The sequence below is a fragment of the Ursus americanus genome, chromosome 1, assembly GCF_024610735.1.
Source record: "Ursus americanus isolate L20-20 chromosome 1, mUrsAme1.1.p, whole genome shotgun sequence".
NCBI lineage: Eukaryota > Metazoa > Chordata > Mammalia > Carnivora > Ursidae > Ursus > Ursus americanus.
This window is the reverse complement of record NC_142127.1, coordinates 104,861,694-104,883,253: the sequence shown is the minus strand read 5'-3', so window position 1 is coordinate 104,883,253 and position 21,560 is coordinate 104,861,694. Positions and strand designations below refer to the sequence as shown.

Here is a 21,560-nt window from a genome sequence, read left to right as displayed (position 1 = left end):
ACATAAAACTAGAAAGTTTTATGCTCCGGGTTTATCTTAACCTTGTATTTTTTGTAATTGTCTTACTATGTGTGGGATAACCTGGACTGTTGTCACTGGTTGGATGAGGGGACGGATGGAGCACGCGGTCCTCTGAGTGGCCTTTTTTCTCGTGCTTACAGTCCTGATGCCTTTGGCCTCATGATGGCGAAGTCTGAACACAGCACGTCTGCAAGCGGCTGCAGGTAAGGCCAGTCCCAATTTACGGTCTCTGAGAAATGGAGATTTGTTACTAGAGGTTAGTTTTGGGGTAATGTGACATTTTGCCAGTCTCTGCTAGCACCTGTCGGTGTGCGCAGCCGTCTCGGTTGTGAGCCGGCCGTGCCCTCTCACACCCCAGCTGCTCGGGCCCCTTACAATGCTCCAGACCTGCAGCCCCTCCAGCTCCGCCTGCTCAGGCCTTGTCTGCGTCCTAGACATGCTCATCTGGAACATTCCTCCTCCTTTTTAGGTGTTTGAAACAAAGGTATCCTTAATTTTACATCCACAGACATTTTTTCTTTTTTTTTTTTTTGTTTCAAAGATTTTATTTATTTGAGAGAGAGTGTGCACGAGCAGGGCAAGGGGCAGAGGGAGAGGGAGTAGCAGGCTCCCCGCTGAGCAGGGAGCTCAATGCAGGGTTTGGTCCCAGGACCCTGGGATCGTGACCTGAGCCAAAGGCAGACGCATAACCGACTGAGCCACCCAGGGGCCCCCCACAGACATTTTCTTGTCATCACCAGAGCAAACTGCAGCTCTCAGGCCTGGCTGTGTGGGCACCTGGCCATCTCGCCCTGAAACCTGATTTCCTGCACTCTTTCTGCACCCTCTGCTCTCAACAAGAACGGCCCACCTGTTTTGTCTTCTTCCCATCTCTGTACCCTTAAGTTTCGAGCCACTTCATACAAGTCTTTCCTCTCTGAGGCCTTCCCGTGTTCCTCATTCACGTTCCCGCCACAGGAAACCAGTTCGCTGTCCTCTGTCTTCTCCGTCACTCCATTCTCTTCTGTTTGACGCAGGGCAAGAAGGCGCAGCCCTGAGGGGCAAAGCCCAGCTCCAGCCCGGGGGCCAAGAGCCCAGGTGGCGGGACTTCTGCAGCCCTCCCTCGGGTGAGCGCAGTGGCTCTCAGCCGGGGTGCTCCGTCTCCCCACAGGAGACGTGTAGCGGCGTCAGGAGACAGGGTTGGTCGTCACAGTTGGCGAGGGTGCGTCGGCCTCTGGTGGGGAGGAGGCCAAGGATGCTACACACCCCGCAGTGCTCCACAGAGAACGACACGGACCGAGGTGTCCTGACGGCCTGGTCGAGAGACGGGACGAGAGGCGCAGGAAGGAGGTGGCAGGAAGCTAACGTGTGACCGCCTCTTTCTTTAATTCCATCACAGCGAGCAGTCCGCCAAAGCAGATGCACACAAGGAACTGATAAAAACGCTGAAGGAGCTGAAGGTCCACCTGCCGGTAGACAAGAAGGCCAAAGGGAAAGCCAGCACGCTGGCCACCTTGAAGTACGCGCTAAGGAGCGTGAAGCAGGTGAAAGGTACGTCCGGCTCACGTATTTGTTCCGAACTTGTAGAAATAACTTGGATTGTGTCGACTTTCCAAAACCCAGCCCTGAAATTGCAGAAGGAAATTCTAGAAGTGTTAATTTTTTACAACTTTTCTACTGTACTTGACTTTTAGAGGGAAAAAAACAGGTAGAAAACCAGCTGATAAAAAGGAATGTAATTATGGGGTAAAGGTTTCGTGCTCTGGGGGCTGGGGTCAGGTCATGTTCAGGAGAGCCCAGCATCCTCCAGGCTCAGGCCGGAGTTGAGCTAGGGTTCGTGGACATGTGTGAGCAGCTCAGAGCGGAATTTAAGCGAAATATCCCACGGTGTTGAGCTGAGGGCTGGTCGCTCCTTTGAAAAATAACAGGAGATACAGGGATGGTATTGCCAGATCTCATCCTTACAGAACAATACTTTATAGCTCCTGCATTTAAGACGTTGGGCAGTCCGTTTCTTGTTTGTCTAGAAAGGCGTGAATTTCCGTCGAGGCTGTCTTTCAACCAGGAAGCCAGGCAGAGCGCCTCCTTCCATCACCGGCACGCAGTAGCAGGACCTCCACGGTCCACATCCGTTCCCATCTGTGGGCATGCTTGGACCTTATTATTAGATGGCAGAATATGTGAGCGCTTTTAGGACCGGTCCGTGGTCTAGACTCAGGCTTTCACCTGAGAACACACGTGCGGGTTCGCAGATGCGGTGCGGGGATCTGTGAACAAACCCTGCAGTTTCCGCTATTTGCCTCATCGAGCTCAGACGCTCGACATCTCAGTAAACTCCAGGCCCCTTAAATAACTTCCAGCAGCGCTGGGTCTTCCTTCGCTCGCTGCTGCAGCTGGACTCCCTCTGAGCAGCTACTCTGCACCCCGCCCCCCGGCTCTCAGGTGCCTGCAGGTGCCTCTGTCTCCAGGACAGAGAGAGCACACTGCCGTCGAGAAGGCGCCAGCATCGCTGGGGAACCAAGAACTTGACTGCTGGGTGAACTGTTCTGCAGACACCCATCCCTGGGGGCTTGGGCCGTGACCCCTGCACTCAGGGTCAGCTCAGGATGCTTTAGCTCTGGCGGTCAGAAAGGTCCACGCAGGCTTGCTTTTGGTCTGTTGCTGGGAACGGGGTTGTGAGCTTGGAGAGTTTCTACGTTTCCTCCAGCGTGTCGGAGAACGCAGCAGGAAGCTTGGAGGAAGTAGACACCTGTGCCTTCCTGACTTCATAGCGGTGAACACTCAGGTGAACCCTTTCCCGTTACACGGGAAACCACCCCTCCTGCACTTTGAGGAATATCTGAGCTGTTTCGGTTTCTTATGACCAGCAAGCGGAGCCAGAAGCCAGGCCAGCATCTCGTTAGGGCAGACGAGGGAGGTGCCCTCTCCCCGCAGGTGTGGGAGCCCCACCCCTGCTCTACCTGCTTTACCGTCGTGTATGCGTTAGTGCACGCGGAGACCCCCGTGGACTCTGCACGTTGCAAACGTGAGTAGAAGCAGAGAAGTTGTGAAGGCTGAGCTAAAGGTCAGACAGTGGGCTTTATCCTGTGATCATCAGTTACTCTCAGGCACAGCGGGCAAGGCGAGGCTTCTCACTAGTAACGATGGACACGGAGCCATATTTCAAATAGTCTTCGCATCTTCTAACATTTGCACGACTTTTGTCAGAAGGGCGTCGTGGCCTGCCCCGTGTGGTCGGCCGGGGAGAGCTTGCTCCAGGCAGGGAGGCCCGGGCTCTGCGGTGTGCTGGCTGGTGCTGGCCCTCTGCGTGCCTTCTGCAGGCTCCTATCTAAGGCTGCACCTGCTTGCTGAGGGTTAATACGGTAAAAACAGACACCGTGCCTGGCCAGCCCACCCAGGGATGCTCACAAACCACGGGGAGGAGGTTCTCCGAAGGGCGAGTCTGCCAACACCCCTCCCAGGGGACTGCCCCCACCCCGGGACTTCGGCCGCCTCACGTGCTGGGTGGGCAGCCCCGGGAGAGTCTGCTCTTGGAAGCTGTACGTCCTGGGATTAGTGGCCCCGGGCAGGCTCTGCTGGGAGCAGTCTGCTGCAGTGAGCTTCCTCCCGCCTGGTGCTTCGGGCAGTGGATTCTGTGTGGATGGGAGTGTCTGCCGTGGCCCCCAAGGAGCAGGTGCAGGGGCTGCCACAGCCGCCCCAAGAGGAAACGTCAGCGTGTGTCGTGATTAAAGACCTTGCGGGCAAAGTGAGGGTTAGGCCCATGTTATTTGAAATAGTGTGTACTTACCATTGAAAACGTTCAGGAAAAATAAAACTGGCTTGTTTGCTTTGCCTTCACTTTTGTCTGTTCCGTTCTCTTGACGCCCCAGGAAGATCGTGTGCGTAGCCCCCTTTCTCGTCAGAAGAGTAGAGCCCCCAGCACAGGCAGGTGGGGCCGTTTTCAGGCCTCCCCTTGGTCTCTCCTGCAGCCAACGAGGAGTATTACCAGCTGCTCATGTCCAGTGAGAACCACCCCTGCAGCGCCAGCGCGCCCTCGTACAGCATAGAAGAAATCGAGAGCGTCACTTCCGAGTTCATTGTGAAGAATGTGGTAAGTGCCTGACACCAGTGCCGCCTTCCCCTGGAGAGCGGAGACCTTCATCAGGTGACCTAGCCGGGCCGCCACAGCCAGTGGCTTTCTAGCAGCAGAGTTTGGAACTTCAGGGAGTAAGCTCCTACCCTAAAAACAGTGTCAAGTCCGTGATTCAGACACAGCAGTTGTGTTGAAGTATTCTGCTGTTTTCTGTGAGACGGTCCTTCTCTCGTGGCCAATCCACCCCCAAACGTTGCGTGTATGACAGCGAGCCCCACCTTGACCGAGCAGTGACCAGGTGACCTTAGGCTCACTTTGGGGGGAGGTGAGGGCGCTGGGATTTGAACTCAGCTCATGAGACTCCAAAGCTTGTGCATTTTTAAGCACCCCATAAGGGTGGGGCACCCTTGGAGGTCTGGGGGATGGGAAGCGAGTTGTCCCTTCCCCTGTGCCCCTACTTCTCAGCCAGAGAGCAGACATAAGGGCAAGTGGGGACCCAGACCTACTGGAATCATGGCAAAACTGGTCTGGAGAGTGAGGCTCCCTGATCCCTCCCATGTCCTTCCTCCAGCACCAGCACCCCCACTGCAGCTGAACCCGCAGGGAGCTCTGGGCCAGGCTTCAGGCTGCTAGCCAGCAGGGAGGGAGCCTGGGCGGGAGCCTCCAGCTGCCCAGGTGGCACCCCCACCCCCGCCCTGGGAGAGAGGTAGGCTGGCAGAGGTTTGAGGCTGATGGCCCAGGTTAGAAGGAGCGGGCTGGAGGAGGGGGCCCTGAGGCCTCCCCTGACCCCCTAAATCTGTGTCCTCATGCAGCTGCTTCTTCCTTCCAGGGTATGTTTGCTGCAGCCGTGTCCCTGGTCACCGGGAAAATCCTGTACATCTCTGACCAAGTTGCCTCCATCTTTCACTGTAGAAGGGACGCCTTCTACGGCGCCAGGTTCGTGGAGTTCCTGGCGCCCCACGACGTCAGCGTGTTCCACACCTTCACCACGCCTTACAAGCTCCCGCCCTGGAGCGTGTGCAGCGGACCAGGTGAGGGCCTGGGGCGGCGGCCGGGCAGTGGCTGCCTGGGCTTGCGCACCCGCGGCACGGGGAATGTGGGGGCTGCTGCCTTCCCAGGGCCGGGGCCGGGCTGGTCCACCTGGTGCGGGGCGCGCCCCAGCTCTCCTCTGCCGGAGACTGGCCCAGTGCACCTGCCTGACAGCTGTCCAGGCCAAAGATGGAAAGCTACTTGTTCAGATAAACTGAGAAAAGTAGTCTTTTCACAAATTTCAGAGAGGGAACACCGTTTCAGAAGACTTTAAGAAGTGTGAGGTGTTTTAGAAACGAAGTTGCTGTGAGACGCTGGGGTCTGGGTGCGAGGGCACGGAGTGTGGGCGAGGGCACGGAGCTGTGCGGGCAAGGCTGGCGGGCATAGGCCAGGCCCTGCATCCCGTGGGCAACCTCAGTGATGTCAGAGTGACATGGCAGTTTCGTGCAGGCGGACGGCGACGTGTTCCTGCACTGAAGCCGCAAGCTTCCCGTGCTCATTGGGCTCCAGGCTGCACAGTGGCCACTGCTTCCGGGCCGCAGGCGGTGTGGTGCATCCGCTGCCTGATCTGCCTGGTGTCAGGCTTCTGGGCCTGGCCGGCCCGCTCTGCTGCAGCAGCTGGGCTCTGGCAGTTCTCCGCAGGGTGTCCTTGTCGCGTTCCTCCCACGTGACTGGGAGGACTTGGGGTCTGGAAGGCTGGAAGCTCTTACCGTGGCCAGTGCGGGCCTTGCCCATTAGTAGGTGCAGGACAGGATGGTTGACTAGACAAGTCTCAGCAGAAACGTGGCATGGGATCCTGGCAGAAGGTGCCAGATGGGAGGGGCCCGACCCACTCAGGCCTTCCCTGCAGCCACCCCCACGCTTTCAGTGGGCAGGGCGGCCAGCAGCCTGCTTTTGACGTGTGAGTCCAGCAGCGACTGTCTGCTTGCCCCTCATTGGGCTCTGGTCACTAGGAGTCGAAGGTGAACAGGTGCAGAAGCACTAAGCCGCCGGGAGAGGTGACAGGAAACAGTGGGACTGGGAGTCACCCCAGACAGGCCTGACCTCAGTTGTGATCTTGGCAGAAGGCTGCCCGGGCCGCATCCCTCAGACCTGGTCCCTGTTTCGCCCTTGGCTTGGAGGTCCGCATCTCTGCTCACATCAGATGCACCTCAGCCCCACTCCCACCGCCTCCTGGATCGTGGGTCCCTCTCCGCCACGTGCTCCCCACCTCCTCCTGCTCGCAGTCAGCCGGCCATCCGGCCTCCACTCCGCCGCCTCCGCTGTTCCCCGGCTATATCCTTCTGACAGCAAACAACCTGAGCGTTGCTTTAGGGCTGACTCACGAAAAGAGGAGATGCTTGCTTTTGGGTTTGGTTATAGAGCTGCCTGCCTTCTCCCAGAATTCCCACCTGAAGACTGTCCAGGCAGGTCACTAAAGCTTGCAGTGTGTGTCACGAGAACCTGTAGGTCACTGCGTGGAAAAGACAGCAATCTGCATGTGGGTTTATGGCACAAACAGGCTGGCACTGTCTCCCTAGGATGGTTGCCACTGAATTTTTGTCTGAATGAAAAAGAAGGACCAGGTGACTTCTCCGAGGCTTTTCCAGGCTGGTAATTTTACACCGTTTTCCCCTCTTAGTGATTTCCTACTTCTCCTCTTTCTTTTGAATAGAGGAAACTGTATGTGAAAGATCAACATCTAAGATTTCTTTTTAAAAGAATCCTATGTTGTGAAAACAACATTTCTTCATCTCTGATGACGCGGCCCGAGTGACATCGTGTTTTTGCTAGGCGTTACAGAGTTCGAAGTAGGTTAATATTTTAGCAAAAAGATTGATGTAAGCTTTGAAATGACCTGAGTTGCTTCTATTAGATCTGAATATTCCCCAAAATATGTAAGTTGAAATATTTAGGGCTTTACGTGCAAAAATTCTGCCCATCAGTCGGTATGTCTCGCGAAGTTAAATTGTTAATTAGTTGGTGTGTTTGTGGTGGCCTATGAACCATTTCAAAACTGGTAAACTTCTGGTGGTAAGCTTTTAGCATTTCATAATTTGGTACGTGCTACACTCATGAGATATGTTTGATTTTTGTTGAAACTGTAATAAATAGTCTCTAAGAGCTCCACTTTCTGGTTGTGTAAATATGGGTTCACGCCCTGACCCCAGGTTCTGCTGCTTCTCTGTGGCTTGGGGGAGATCGAGCAGTCTGTACTGTGTTGTGCACTCGGGTGGCTGACTTTGGGCTCTCTCTCGTAGACTCATTTACTCGAGAATGCATGGAGGAGAAATCTTTCTTCTGCCGCGTCAGGTAAGCCCGTGGCAGGAGCTCCCAAACGGGCAGTGGCACAGACGTTTTCTCCTGAGCCCCTCTTGTGAGGTCGAGGAGATGTAGGAGTGTCCCCCAGTTCCTGCGTGCTGTGACCCCCTGTGCCCCTCTCCACCCCTGTTCTTCAGGGTAGAGGCTCTGCGGGGGCACCCCTGCCGCGCAGTGCGCATTTTCCTAAAAAGTCTGTGTGAAAACACCGGCTGGATTTAAAATGTGCACAAGGCGTTAAGACAGCCTGGTCAGCAGTGGGGTGATTTCACTGCTCCACACGGAGAGCCTGGGGAGCCTGGACTTGGTGTCCGTCACCTGCGAAACTGCCCGAGGGCCCCTCCCTGGGAAGGCGTGTCCCCCAGGGAGGCCCCACAATGCACATGCAGCCTTTAGTTCAAGTGTGCATTTCCCTAGGGGGAGCCCACGGCCTCCCCAGCAGGCTTTTGGCCGGAAACAGAAACACGGTGACTGGTTGCACATCAGCTGCAGTGTCAGAAGTGACCCCCGACTGGGTCCTGCGTGCTCAGAAGCTAGGGCTGGGACTCACCGTTGAAGCAATGGCTCTTGCCCCAGCGACATGCTCTAGGGAAGGGCTCCTGGAAGACCTCCCACTGCCCAGGGCTGTTTGCTCTTTGGTCTGCCCTTACTGTCATGGAGATCTGAGCGAGTGGGGTGGAAGCACAGCCTGCAGGCCCAGGCCAGCATGCCCAGCTTGGCCCGGGTCCCCAAGTGAGGAGCCTGGCTCTGTGTCGCAGGCTTCTGTACAGCAAATGAAAGGTCTGCTCTGGGAAGAGCCACTACTGGGGGAGAGGTGACTGCCAATAAACGATAAACGACGACTCCCTCTGTCATAACCGCAAACCTCTGACCAGGCCCTCCTCCGCAGTGTTGGGAAAAACCACGAGAACGAGATTCGCTACCACCCTTTCCGCATGACGCCTTACCTGGTCAAGGTGCGGGACCCGCAGGGCACGGGGGGTCAGCTGTGCTGCGTGCTGCTGGCAGAGAGAGTGCACTCGGGCTACGAAGGTAACCCCCCGGCCCAGGTGGGGCACAGGCTCCGTGTGGTCCCTTGGTGACACCCCCTGGTTGACGCCTCATGTCAGTGAGGCTGACCGCCAGCTCTGGCCTCTCCCCCCAGCCTTGGGCAGAGTCTCCATCTCCCTCGAGATGCACACCCACCTTTGTCACCGGGCCCCCCCATAGCCGCTGCCAAACCACCTCCCCACGTCTGTTACAGGGTCTGGGTGCCGGCATCTCCCACCTGTGACCAGGCCAGTGCCGTGACCGGGGTGCCCTTCCCCCTTCCCCAGCCACTGCCTCCCATCTGTGTGGTGAGAATGGCCCTCAGCACCGGTTCCCCAAGCCCCTCCCACCCTCATGCAGCCCCACACCTGGAAGAACGCAGGGGCACCACTGCCTGCTCAGAACCCAAACCCTGCCCCTCCCTTCCCACCTCAGCCCGTCCTACCTGCCACTGCATTCCCCACCCTCACACACACTGGCTTCTGCTGGCACGCTGGCCACCAGACTCCCAGTCTTTGCTCCAGCTCTCTCCTCCCTCCCTCTATGTGTAGAAAGCCAGTCCCACCTGTCCTGCTAGCTTCCCAAGCCACCTGCTCCCAAAAAAACACCCCAAATCCGGGCTTTCCCTTGAAGCCCAAAGGGCCCCAAGGCACTCAGCCACACTGATTCTGTCCTGCTGGCGACCCCCTCCCACTGAACGGCCTTGTGACATGGTCCTCCTGTGGTACCGGCCACAGTACCTGGCCTGGAACCTTTGTCACCCTGACAACTCAGTCGGCCACGTGACTTCAGAATTCCCAGAGGGCAGGTGCCATCTTTAACTGCTGAACCTCGGGGATTCAGTTTGGTCCATGTTTCATTGTATTCATAACCTTTTTTCAGTGGTTAATGAGGTCATCTTTTAAAAGAGCATTTCTTAAAACCAAGGGAAATGTTTGGCGAGCTCCTCCATACAGAATAGCCTCTTCCAAATATTCAATAAAGATTTAAAGGGGTTACTTAGATTTCAACAAGTTACTCCCCAAAATGATCTGAGTCTCCTCCAAGAATGAAGCTTTGGAATTTTGAATGTTTTGTCCGTGAATTTGGTGGTTGAGGGAAATTCTGGATAGATGATTTCCTTTATGCAAATAACTCTACCACCTTTGTCCACCCTAGAAACTGTAAAGTCCTCAGTACAATGACGTTTGCTGAGAATTTTGAATCTAAGAACTTAACTCATTTTTAAAAAAACAATTTGTTCAGCTCACTCTTGTGGGATCTTGGAAGTCATGAATTTGCTGGGAGAAGCCTACGCACCACCGCACGGTTCTGTGACTGTGCCAGTTCTCAGCTTTCTAAACTAAACCCACCCACAAGGAAGTTGAGAAGCGGGCTGGCGGTCATCGGGCATGGGCTCCGCGCTGCGCCCCATGCGGTGGGCTCTGTTGTTCAGGACTCACGTGTTAATTTTCTTCCTTCGCTGCCCATCTGTCTGAACCTACGTGGTATTTTCTAGTAGCTGTAATACAACTGTGCTAAGTGTGTATTTCTTAGAATCAGAAACGTGTATAAAATTCTATTCTTTCAGCCCCTAGAATTCCTCCTGAAAAGAGAATTTTTACGACCACACATACACCAAATTGTCTGTTCCAGGATGTGGACGAAAGGTAAGCACGCGGTGACGCTGGCCCGTCTGCCGGCACCCGCCTCTTGCGCTTAGCCTGTCTTGGAGTCAGTGCTGCACCCTCCGTGTCAGCAGACTCAATCACATGCTGGTTAGCGTTTCTTCATGGTCTTGGTGGTTACTTCATGGCAATTAAGTGAAGCTCAGTGAATGTTCCCGGTTTTGACACAGAAGCTATGTCGCTAAAGCGAAGGCTGCACGTTGGTTTTGCTTAGTTGATACTCCACAGAAATGTTGAACTGTCTGTAGGCAGTGAAGGCATTCTGGAATTGCGGTATGAATACTGTGTAAGTGGGGCATTCTGGGGAGCTGGTCATCATTCTCATTGAGTCTGTCTTTATTATCCCGTTGAAACCCATTTCAAAATCGCACATGAGTGAAGGATGGAACCGCCAGGGATGGTGTGCTTGGGACAGAGTTAGGGTTGAAGCTGGAGACGCCATTGGCAGGATCCCAGCAGAGATGCGTCTGCCGGCCTGTGTGCCACAGACCACTCCAGGGGGATCCCCTCCGTTCCTTCCCGGACCGTCGCTCGGTCTCCCACCCAAGGCGCTCTGGCTGGTGCAAATGGTGCTTGTTGGAGTCGGAAGCACTACCATCCTGGGAAGGTTCTGGGTTGGCGGGCTTTGGCCCAAGGCCTATGGAGCGCCTTCCCCCAGCTCCCCCTGCATGAAACAGAAAATGCTGCTGGCTGCTGGATGCCGACAGGGGTGGGGAAGAGCTTTCCTCAGAAGACCCACGGGAAATGGACCTAGATGTACCAGCACTCTGGCCTTTCTCAAATGGGCCAGGGTGGCCTCCTGAGATACTGTCAAGGATCCAGTCTATCCCATCCCATTGCCTACACCTGGCCAGGGGCCACTGGGTACCCACCCTGGTCACAGGCCACGGATTGTCCTGGGAAGGAGCTGCTCCCAGGCAGCCAGGGAACCTTCAGCCTCCTGCTCCGGCCGCTCATGGGTGTTCTGCTGACCACCTGTGGCAGAGCCACCGGAGAGACAAGGTTTCAAGGTGTAGGTTCCTGGGCCCCACCCAGCCCTTTCCAACAGGGTCTTAGAGGGTGGGCCCGGGGAGCTGCAGTCATAAAGCAAACCCAGGATAATTTCTTTTTCCTCCAAAATCTGAGAAGGCCTGCCTGCAAGCCGCCACAGGTGTCACTCGTGCAGGAGTTAGTGAGCACTCCAGGTGCACGTGGTGTATGGTGGGCGGTCTGCAGGGCCTTTCCTAGTGAAGCCCTGTAGGTGGCCCAGCCCATGGAGTGCAGGACAGCTGGGCAGGTGGCCAGGACTCCTCCCCCCCTGCCTTCCTTCTCCCTTCCCTTCTACTGCTTCCCCTTCCTCTCTTCCCCTTCCTCCCCCTCCTCTCCTCCTCCTCCTTTCCCCTCCTCCTTCCCCCTTCTCCTTGTCCTCCTTTTCCGCCTCTTTCTCCTCCTCCTCCCCTTCCTCCTCCTCTCCTTCTCTTTCCCCCTCCTTCCACTCACCCCCACCAAGCCTTGACCTGGAAGGGCGCCGGGAACATTTTGTACATCCTGTCAAAGGAAAACACAGGCCTGGAGAGAGTGTGTTTTGGACCAGGAGGAGAAAATCAAATAATAACACTGGGCCCACAAGAAAGTTCCATTCTACTGGGAACGAGCAAGCTTTGCTCTGAAAACTTGGAGAATGTCCTTCCATTTGAGCAGAAGAGTTTGAGGAAACATCAGCTCAGATGCAAGAAGACTGGCCTCCAGGGGGAGGCTGAGACGCAGCTCGGAAGAGGGAACAGTGGCTGTGTGGGCAGAGGGCGCCGGACACCAAGGCAGAAGGGCACTGGGAAGTTCACCCCAAAACCTTCTCCCAGAGATAGAGAAGCAGCTGCAGGAGAAGAGCGAAGGCACCCAGCCTGCCAGTAGCCTAAGTAATAGGAGAAGGGAACCCTCTGGAGCTGGAAAGGAGGCACAAAGAGTTTTCCAGAGTCCAGGCAACACTTGTTTAAAAAAGGCCATGCCAGCCACATCTGGCCGAACTTATAAATGACATGAAGAAAGAAAAGATCTTAGGATCTTTCCTAAGGAACAGCAAAAACGTGATCATGACGTGTTCCTTCAGAGCTAAGACACTAAAGCCCTGAGCCTGCGCTGGGTCGGGCCTTCTAGGCCCAAGTTTTCTACTGCAGACCGGTGGGGAGGCTTTTGTTGGCTAATTAATTGAAAAGACGGTTCTCTGTTAGCCTAATTCTCAAACCTTGATCTTTGGGGAATTTGCAGTCTGTCTCTTTTTCCCGAAGAGCAGGAGGGTTCTTGGAGATGGTCTGCCGCCCTGCCTGCAGGCGGTATTCTGGAGCGGTCCAGAAGCGCCTGGGGCTGAGGCTCGGTGGGAGCTGCCGCTGAGCGCCTGTGTGTGCTTGCCTTGCAGGGCCGTCCCCCTCCTGGGCTACCTACCTCAGGACCTGATCGAGACCCCTGTGCTCGTGCAGCTTCACCCCAGTGACAGGCCTTTGATGCTCACCATCCACAAAAGGAGTAGGTCCCCTTTCATGATAAATCCTGAGATCAGCCAGTGTAGACGGGTCAAATTGGTTACCAGCGAGTGGGGGTGGATGCCCTGGCTCTGTGCCTGAGCCCTAGCTCCGTCAGTCAAGGGTAGTCGTCTCTTGTGGGTCCCTTTGTGGGACGTGAAGCTTTGGCAGCCTGCTTTTACTATCGGCTTCCCGGGGTGGGGGAGGTTCCGCTGTGGCGGGAGAGGTGCTGACCGGGCCAGGGGGTGGATGACCCGTGTCCCCACCAAGCGAGGCCCCACAGACACAGGGGACACTGAGCATCCCCTGGAGAAGACCAGTCAAGGCTAGCAGAGATGTGTGTGTCCTGAAATATGTGGTGGCACTTCTGGAAACTTCTGAACAGCCTGCCGTTGCAATTTAAAGCAAAGCGGGGGATTGAAAGCCATAGGGTTGAGGAGGTTGGCATCTCTGAAAGTTCTGAGCTGATTCCAGAGTGGAGCGCACCTCGGCTCTCCTCTTGCCGAGAGCACCAGCCACTGGTCCTCACACCCACGTGGCTCCCACTCTCGCAGTTGTGCAGTCCGGCGGGCAGCCCTTCGACTATTCTCCCATTCGGTTCCGTGCCCGGAATGGCGAGTACGTCACTCTGGACACCAGCTGGTCCAGCTTCATCAATCCGTGGAGCAGAAAGATCTCCTTCATCATCGGCAGACACAGAGTCAGGGTGTGAGTGCGCCCAGTGCGCAGCGCGGCTCGGGGACCCTCGCTTCCCCACCAGCAGGTGGCACGGGGCAGGACTGGGCGACCAGGACCCAACCACCTCCCCGCCACGTACCTGTGCCCCCAGGTGGGAGGGACCTCACGCAGCAGAGCAGTGAGCAGAAGGGAGGAGGCGTTGCGTGGCGGGTAGCAGCCCGGGGGTCTGCAGGAGGAGGCAAGCCTGGCCGGGGTGTGCAGCCCCGGGGCCCAACTAACAGGGCCACTAACACCGCGCAGGGGCCCTTTGAATGAGGACGTGTTCTCAGCTCAGTCGCCCATGGAGGAGAAGGACACGCCCCCCAGCGTTCAGGGGCTCGCGGAGCAGATCCACCGGCTGCTGCTGCAGGTGCGTACAGGGCGCACGCCCTCCTGTCCCCCGGCGTAAGTGGCCGGCAGCTGCCCAGAGACCCGGGGTGGCCATCTCACTCCGTCCCACTCTGCCCTGCACCCCTGATGCCCGCGGTCTAGGCCCAGTCGGCACACCTGCAGCTGCATAGCTGGGGGCAGCACCCCATTGCATATTCGGGGTGACTGTGTCTGAATTGTAGCCCTGAGAAAGTGACTGAAAGATACAGCCAGAACCCGAGTCCACCCCCAGGCCCTGCTGCCAGCCCACACATGGCCCCCCACAGGCACACGGGGTGGGAGGGGGTCACCATGCCGGGACCTGGGGGGCATGAGGATACCTTCTCCCTGTTTCTGGGGACACAGCACTCAAGAAGACTTAGCGTGAGCACCAGTCCCCCGGCTGGGCAGCTCTGCTTCCCTGCCTCCTTAGTCTGCAGCGAAACCACGGTTTATTTCTAAAACCCCTGGGTAGACCCCGGACTGGCCCACACTGTATGAACTGAGGGAGAGGGTTAAATGAATCCTTTCTCGGGGAGTCTCCCATGACTGGGACTGGGGTGCACCCTGCAGCCTGACCCTGGGTGCCAGCCCAGCCCCACTTTGTCCTCACCCAGTGCCCCGGGCAGGTGGTGGCCTCTCTGCGAGATGGGCGTGTTGGGGGGGGCGCTAACCCCACAGTGCCAGCTGTGCCCCCCAACCGCGTCCAAGGCCCCCGTCTGCTGTCTCCCCAGCCCATCCCCCACAGCGGCTCCAGCGGCTATGGGAGCCTGGGCAGCAATGGGTCCCATGAGCACCTCATGAGCCAGACGTCCTCGAGCGATAGCAACGGTCATGAGGACTCCCACCGGAGGAGGACCGTAAGTCTCTTCTGCCCCTGTCTGTCCCTGTCCCGGGGAGACGGGGACGCCCAGGAGCCACGGAGCCCAGAGAGCCCTGGCCGCCTGCTCTCGGAACCCTGCTCACTCGGGGGTCTTACTCTCAAAGGGGGGAAGCAGCCCAAAACTGTGGCTACAGTTTGGGTGAAAATGACTTAAAGCAGGCAATCAAGCAAGAGTGAAGACGTCACAAAAATGTCACCTGCCTTGTTGCACTGTGGTCTTTAGATGACCGAAGGCCATCTCCAGCCCTGCCTCGCCCCAATTTCTCCCTGAGAACTCACTTAGGTGTCGCAGGATGTCTGCGGCTCTCCGCCGTCCGCACTGCGGGCTCTGGCCGAACCGCTACGGGGCCTCCTAGAGGGAGTAACGTGCTCCTTTGTTTCCCCTCAAGGAAATTTGTAAAAATGGTGGCAGCGTCAAAGATAAAAGTCATCCTGGGGAATCTGGAGAACAAAAGGGAGACTCCGCGGCAGGTAAGAGCTTTCTGTCCATCTCCTTAATAAAACGTTCGTGTGACCAGAGGGACCCGCTTTGACTTTAACTCTGGATGGCAGGGAATCAACCTCTGAGGCCCGCTGCATCCCCCCTTGTCCGGCAACCCCGCTCTGTGTTGGTGCGGGGCAGCGTGGCCCTTCACTCCGCCAGTCTTGCTGACCCTCGTCACCGGGTGGGCACCTGGCACCCTCTACCCCTGTTAAGGGGTGGCCAAGGCGTGCATTTCTGTCCCCCGGCCCCTGTTCTCCTTGCTCTGCGCAGTGGCCGGAGGGCTGGTGCTGACAGTCATGTGAACACACGCTCACCTCAGGGGGCCGCCCGGCCACCCACAAGCATTCATACGCGTGAATGAAGTGTCCCAGGTGGCCAGCACCAGCTTTGCTCGTGGGCCCCCTCTCCCGGGGAGCCAAAGGCACAGGGGGCTGTGCGCCACCCCCCAGCACCTGAGCCCGCCTCAGCACGCTGTGACTTGGCACCTTTGTGCCTGAGCTCACCACGGCCCTCTCCCCTGGTGGCGCTGGCTGATCCTCTGCGCTCAGGGTTCACCTCCTCCGGGAAGCCTCCAGCGGCTGCCCACGCCTCCTCTTCTCCAGGATTTTTGGCCTTCAGGACATGTGGGGGTGCACCTGCTGCAGTCTGTGTGGGTTTGGGGGACGCATCGGGGAGCAGGACACGGCTCTGCCCCTGGGGCCCCTCAGGCAATAGCATGCGGTGCACGTGGAGATGGCAGGAAGAGGAGCGTCCACAGCAGGCTGCCCCGGAGACACGTTGTCGTTAGTACTGCCGGCTCACGTGTCTGGGGTGCTCTCCTCCCCAGGACAGGCCATATCCATCAACCATAAAGCATCTGCAATCTTGTTGTCCTCGAACTTTTCAGGAGCTCAAGGAAGAACTGGCCTTTTCCACTGCTGAGTCCCTGACCGTGGGGCCAGCGCGGACCAAGTGCCACAAGCCCCAGGGGGAAGCGGGTCCCCACCCTGGTGACGGCGCCCTCCAGCTTCCCTCAGGGATGCACAGTGGTGCTCGCCCCAGCGGGGCCGCCTGAAGAGTCCGCTGTCACTGGGTTTCTGTGTCTGAGAATCACAGCCTGACTTTTAGGGAAAATTTAAATGCTTTCTGAATAGAAAATCCTCTTTAGGGGAAACAAGTTTTAATGGAAAGAATTATTTTGTCCTTCTTTCAGAAAAGCCAAATAGTTCCTCTGCGCAGATGAAAGCTGTCCCCGTGGAACGGGACAGCTCGGGCACCAGCCTGCCCACAGGCGGCTTTCCTGAGGAGCTGGGCTGCAGGAACCCGCCCGCTGGGTCCTACCAACAGATCAGCTGCCTGGACAGCGTCATCAGGTGCGGGCACTTCCGGCCCCCGCCCCTCTCGTTCACGCACTCTCGGGGCTCCCGTGTTCCATGAAGCCCTTTCTGACCCTCCGCACAGGTACCTGGAGAGCTGCAGTGAGGCGGCCACCCTCAAGAGGAAGTGTGAGTTCCCGGTGAACGTGGCAACGCAGAAGGCCAGCGATAAGCGACAGGCAGTGGCCAGCCCCGGGCTGCATTCCGCAGGTGTCTTGTTGCTTTGAGCTGTGCGGCATGCGATAACTCGGGTCCTCCGCTGTGGGATCAGGTGTCATTGAAGGCCCGGAGCCCCCTGCCCCTTCCCATAGGAAGTCTGAGCGGCTTCAAGGACACAGTATGTGGGTGTAGGCTGTTTCTTAAATGACCAAAGTAGCTCAAAACTTAGCAACCTTCTTACAAGCTAGAGATAAAGGCGATTTGGGACTTGGAGGCTAGGGTCCTGTTGGGGCTGCTGGAGGCCTGGGGGCATCTCACATTGTCATTCTTGGGCAGGTCTTGTTTCCATCATCTCTTGGAGGGGCACAGGCCTCTGAATGTTAGAACACCCCACGAGTTAGATTACATCCCGGGGCCCTCAAACGTTGTGAGTGTTGCTGGTGGTCATTACCAGGATCAGAATCCGGTATCCCATTGTTGACGGAGCACTGGTGTTGGGCAGTCACACTGTGACGGATAGTCCCTGCCCCAGTCCTCGGGGAGAGAGAGCCAGCCACTGGCCAGCACCCAGCGGAGGGTGGGCTCCTGGCTGCCTGCGTGGCTTCTGTCCACGGGCCTGCGGAAGGGCCAGCCCTGCTCAGAGGCCGTGTACCCAGAGTTCCTGCAGCTGCCCAGCCGCCCGCCTCCTCCTAGAGGACTCAGGCTGGGAGACTATAATTGTGCCCATTTCAGACTTTCCTCTTCTCCATCTTTACCCTGTGAAGAAACACCTGGGGACAGCCCGTCACATGCCCCGGTCTATGCAGTCTGCGTGGGTCACCTGGGTATTGGCGCACCATGTGGACAGTGGTGTTTCTTACCCGAGAGCTTTGCTTTTATTGCATTTCTGTGTCTGTGGCCCTTTTCTCTTATAAAGAGGCGGCGTCGCCCTCCAGGGTGAACAGCCACGCGGAGGTCAGCGCGCACCTGCCCTCACTGGCCCTGCCCAACAAGGCAGAGAGCGTGGTATCCCTAACCAGCCAGTGCAGCTACAGCAGCACCATCGTCCACGTGGGCGACAAGAAGCCACAGCCTGAGCTCGGTAGGTCGCTGGTTCTTGGGTGATGTCTGGGGCCGTCTGGTTTTAACAATGAAAATGAGAAATCCCAGCGCAGGAGCAGCGGGTGCGGCCACACCTGTCTGGATCCCCGCCGCGCTCTGGCGCCACCTAGTGGCAGGTGTCTGCTCAGGCGTAAATAGGGCAGGGGCCTCCTGGGGAAGCAGCGGGAGTCCTGGGCATCCCCCTTCAGTTGGGGCTGAGGGTCCCTACCCCCTCCCCTGTTTGAGGAAGGAGCCAGGACAGGTCATACCTGCAGGGCAGCCAAGGGCACCATTCCTGAGTTATCTTGTTCACGACACCCAGGAGTGAATTGAAACCCAGATTTGCTCTTTGCTGAGAAGGGAGGGACGGTGAGGGAAAAAGCACGGAAGAGAGTTAGTGGGTCCTGTCTGCACCCACAGTTCCACGGGTCACGGCGGTCGCACCGGAACCAGGGCAGGGGCCTGGTACCAGCTTGGTGTGTCATGCTCTCAGACCTAAGGGCAGCCCAGAGGCAGCATCTTCAATGTTGGGCTGAAACCCCAGATACCCCACATTTCAGTTTGCTTCGAAGACCGATCCTGGAGCTGCCCAGGCAGTGGCGCTTCTGTCCTTGCCTTGTGCCTTTGATTGTTAACTTCTCAGAGACGCCTGAACGCATCACGGATCTCAGCCCCGGGCTGTGGCAGCGCGAAGCATCTCACGTGTGTGCGAGGGGCTCCCTTCTTCAGAGACGCGGTGTGGGTTTCCCCGTAGTTTTAAGCCCCGGGGCCTGTCTTCTGTTCCAGAGCTGGTGGAAGATGCGGTGAGCGGGCCCGAGTCTCCGGCCGGCCGGCCGTGTGTCCCAGGCCCGGAGAAGGAGCCCCTCAGGACGCTGGGCCTCACCAAGGAAGTGCTGGCCGCCCACACCCAGAAGGAGGAGCACACCTTCCTGCTCAAGTTCAGGGAGATGCGGAAACTCAACGTCTTCCAGTCTCGCTGCCATCATTACTTGCAGGAAAAGTCCAAGGGGCAGTTGAGTGAGAGAAGTAAGTGCCGAAACCCGATTTTAAAAACGTTCCTCTTGGCGGAACGGAGTCCAGTGCTCCTGTCGACGTGTGCAGCGTCCCCAGTTAGATGCAGGCTGAAACGTAGCGGTGGTGCAGGCTGTTTCTGCAGAAACAGGTGTCCTCTGGTGTCCCTGGGGGAACAGTGCTATCAAGAGCAGTGACAGTCCCAGGCTGGCCCCCGCGGAATGCAGTGACACCACGTCAGACGTTTCTCCCTGGGTGACTGTGAGGGGCAGGGATCCCTACCTGCCCACAGGACTGACGGGGCATGTGGCATCAGACTCCTGAGGACACCATAGGAGGGAGTGGCCCTCTTCTCCCCAGCCTGTGGGCCTGGCTTAATAAAGAGTTCCAGCTCCCTCCTGCCCCCTTGGCCAGCAGTTTCTGCAGTGCACAGACTGTGCAGCTGTCCCAGGAGCCCAGTGCTTCAGCCACTAGTCCCACCAGGGGACAGATTTCCTTTAGAAAGAACACCGGACAGAGTCCAAATCACAAAGCCTCTGCCCACTTAGCACTTGGCCTTGGACTGGCCCATTTGTCTTCAGCGCAGAGCGAAGGTAAGCAGCACCCCTTGGCACAGCTGACAGGAAGTGTCACCACAACCTGCTGCAAAAGCCCTGAGTTACCCTGTGTGACCTGAGAGGAGAAACTGAGGTTCCTGGGACCCATCCCAGGCGTGGCATGACCCCCCAGCCAAAGTGCTGCTTGCACTAGCCCAGGCCCCGGGGGGGCGTGGGGACAAGTCCAGAGTCCCTTCTGCTACCCGTGGAGACCTCCAGCCTTTTCAAGAGGCACTGGTCACCAAAGAGAAGGAAGGCGGCTCCAAGAGCGCATGCTCCCTTCCACCCTCCGACCTCCACTCGGGCTGGAGTCCAGGCTTCGTCTGACAGGCAAAGCAGGAAACATCTCGTCTTAAGGAACAGTAGTGACGAAGCCCGTAAAATTCAAAAATAAGGTTGGATGAGATCAGGGGTCCTACCCTTCAGATTTCACAGACCAGTGTTGGGGAACAGCAGAGACTTACCAGCCTTTTAAACGAAATCTTTTAGATACTACTTTTCATCATTCTTATTTCGTAACAGAAAGGACATTTTAACACCAGAAGAAAACGGGGCATGTGATCTTGCAATTAATGGCAGTCCTTAAAATTGGTTGACTCTGGTTTTATGAACATTTTGTCCTGAGTGTTCTCACTTGACTGAGGGCCAGGGAGCACCTGATGGTGGCCGGAGAGGCCACACGCAGGCTGACGTTTGGAAACACAGGACTGCGGAACCAGGAGGTGCCCTTGCATTCCCCGGAGCCTACGAGTCTGAAAAGTGATACAGCAGGTGTCACATAAATGTTTACATCTTAACTCTGGTGTTTTCCCATTATTTTAGCTGCACCAGGACTAAGAAATACTTCTGGAATAGATTCATCTTGGAAAAAAACTGGGAAGAACAGAAAACTAAAGTCCAAACGGGCCAAGCCTCGAGACTCCTCCGAGAGCACTGGGTCTGGGGGGCCTGCGCCCCACCGGCCCCCATTGATGGGACTGAACGCCACAGCCTGGTCACCATCGGACACGTCCCAGTCCAGCTGCCCCACAACGCCCTTTCCTGCCTCGGTGCCTGCTTACTCCCTGCCTGTGTTTCCAGCCCCAGGAATCATGCCCTCACCAGGGACGGTGGCGGGGGCACCCCTGGCTCCCCAGGCCAGCTTCGCAGTGCCCGCCGTGCCCATGGACACCCAGCACGAGTTTGCCATCCAGCCCCCGCCGTTCACTGTCCCCTTGGCCCCAGTCATGGCGTTGGTGTTACCCAACTATTCCTTCCCTTCGGTGACCCCCAGCCTGCCCCAGGCCTTCTTCCCAGGCCAGCCTAACTTTCTGTCTGAGATGATCCCTGCCTCGAAGCCCGAGCTCCCTGGTAGGACTTCACCCCCCAAACCGCCATGCACGTGTCCTCAGGAGGAGCGTGGGCCAGCAGCATCTCGCGCAGCCACCCCGGCCTCTCCGCCGCCCGCCTCTGGGCCCCCGGGCAGAGCCTCCCCTCCGCTCTTCCAGTCCCGGGGCAGCTCACCTCTGCAGCTCAACCTGCTGCAGCTGGAGGAGGCCCCCGAGGGCAGCGCCACGGCCACAGGGACAGCAGGGTCCTCGGGGACCGCGGGTGCAGGGCCGGACTGCAAACCTGCCGCATCCTGGGACCGGCAGCCGAAGGCGTCGCCAATCGTAAGCATTTCCTGCCCTTCCTCCTGTAAAGCAGGCGGCAGAGGCGGCACGCAGGGCGGGCAAACCCGCGCCCTCCTCTCCTGCGCGGGTGCTTACACGCCTCTGCCGGACTGTGCCAGTCGTGACGTAAATACACGCGCTGGAAATGAATGACTCCAGTTCAGCGGCCCCGTCAGAGGGGCCCCGGGGGAGCTTGTAATGGTTTGGGGACCCAAATGCAGGGAGCCGGCTGGCTTGTCCGATGGTGAATACGGGGTCCAAATAACCACACGCGGCTTCGTGACTCGTGGCGAGCCGCAAAACTTTAAATGAAACTCCGAGGGTAAAGCGCAGTCAGCTCACATGCCAGAACTCAGGCCCTTTGGAGGGCAGTGGGGGGGAAGCTGGCTTCAGAGGCACCCTGGGGGGAGGGGAGGCAGAGGAGGGGGCTCTGAAACCAGGCGATCTGTGCCCTTCCTCCCAAGTCCCAGGGGATGCTGCTGTGCTGTTCTTGTTCGGCTGATGAAATTGTGGTTGTGCTTGCGATGAACCACTTGTGTGTTGTGAGGGCCTGAGGTGTGTGGACCACGGGCGCTCCCTGCCCTTGCTCCCAGGAGGGGAAGCGTGACCTCGGGGTCGCAGATGATCGGCCTACGGAGGCCCCGGGGCCCCACTGCTGTGTCTG

The 21,560-nt window shown here is 57.5% G+C and overlaps 1 protein-coding gene across 7 annotated transcripts in view; it reads left to right on the top strand.

The window, feature by feature from the left end:
* Positions 1-21,560, top strand: part of PER2 (period circadian regulator 2) — a 37,981-nt gene that overhangs the window by 9,253 nt on the left and 7,168 nt on the right. For all 7 annotated transcript variants that reach the window (XM_045793987.2, XM_045793986.2, XM_045793982.2 and 4 more), the window contains exons 3-19: positions 162-224; positions 1,400-1,551; positions 3,969-4,090; positions 4,902-5,103; positions 7,342-7,393; positions 8,289-8,431; positions 9,999-10,077; positions 12,488-12,594; positions 13,145-13,298; positions 13,569-13,677; positions 14,411-14,536; positions 14,949-15,030; positions 16,236-16,395; positions 16,484-16,608; positions 17,474-17,638; positions 18,424-18,663; positions 20,067-20,896. In XM_045793987.2, coding sequence (XP_045649943.2) covers positions 162-224; positions 1,400-1,551; positions 3,969-4,090; positions 4,902-5,103; positions 7,342-7,393; positions 8,289-8,431; positions 9,999-10,077; positions 12,488-12,594; positions 13,145-13,298; positions 13,569-13,677; positions 14,411-14,536; positions 14,949-15,030; positions 16,236-16,395; positions 16,484-16,608; positions 17,474-17,638; positions 18,424-18,663; positions 20,067-20,896 — 2,911 coding nt within the window. The remainder of the gene's footprint in view (positions 1-161; positions 225-1,399; positions 1,552-3,968; positions 4,091-4,901; positions 5,104-7,341; positions 7,394-8,288; positions 8,432-9,998; positions 10,078-12,487; positions 12,595-13,144; positions 13,299-13,568; positions 13,678-14,410; positions 14,537-14,948; positions 15,031-16,235; positions 16,396-16,483; positions 16,609-17,473; positions 17,639-18,423; positions 18,664-20,066; positions 20,897-21,560) is intronic.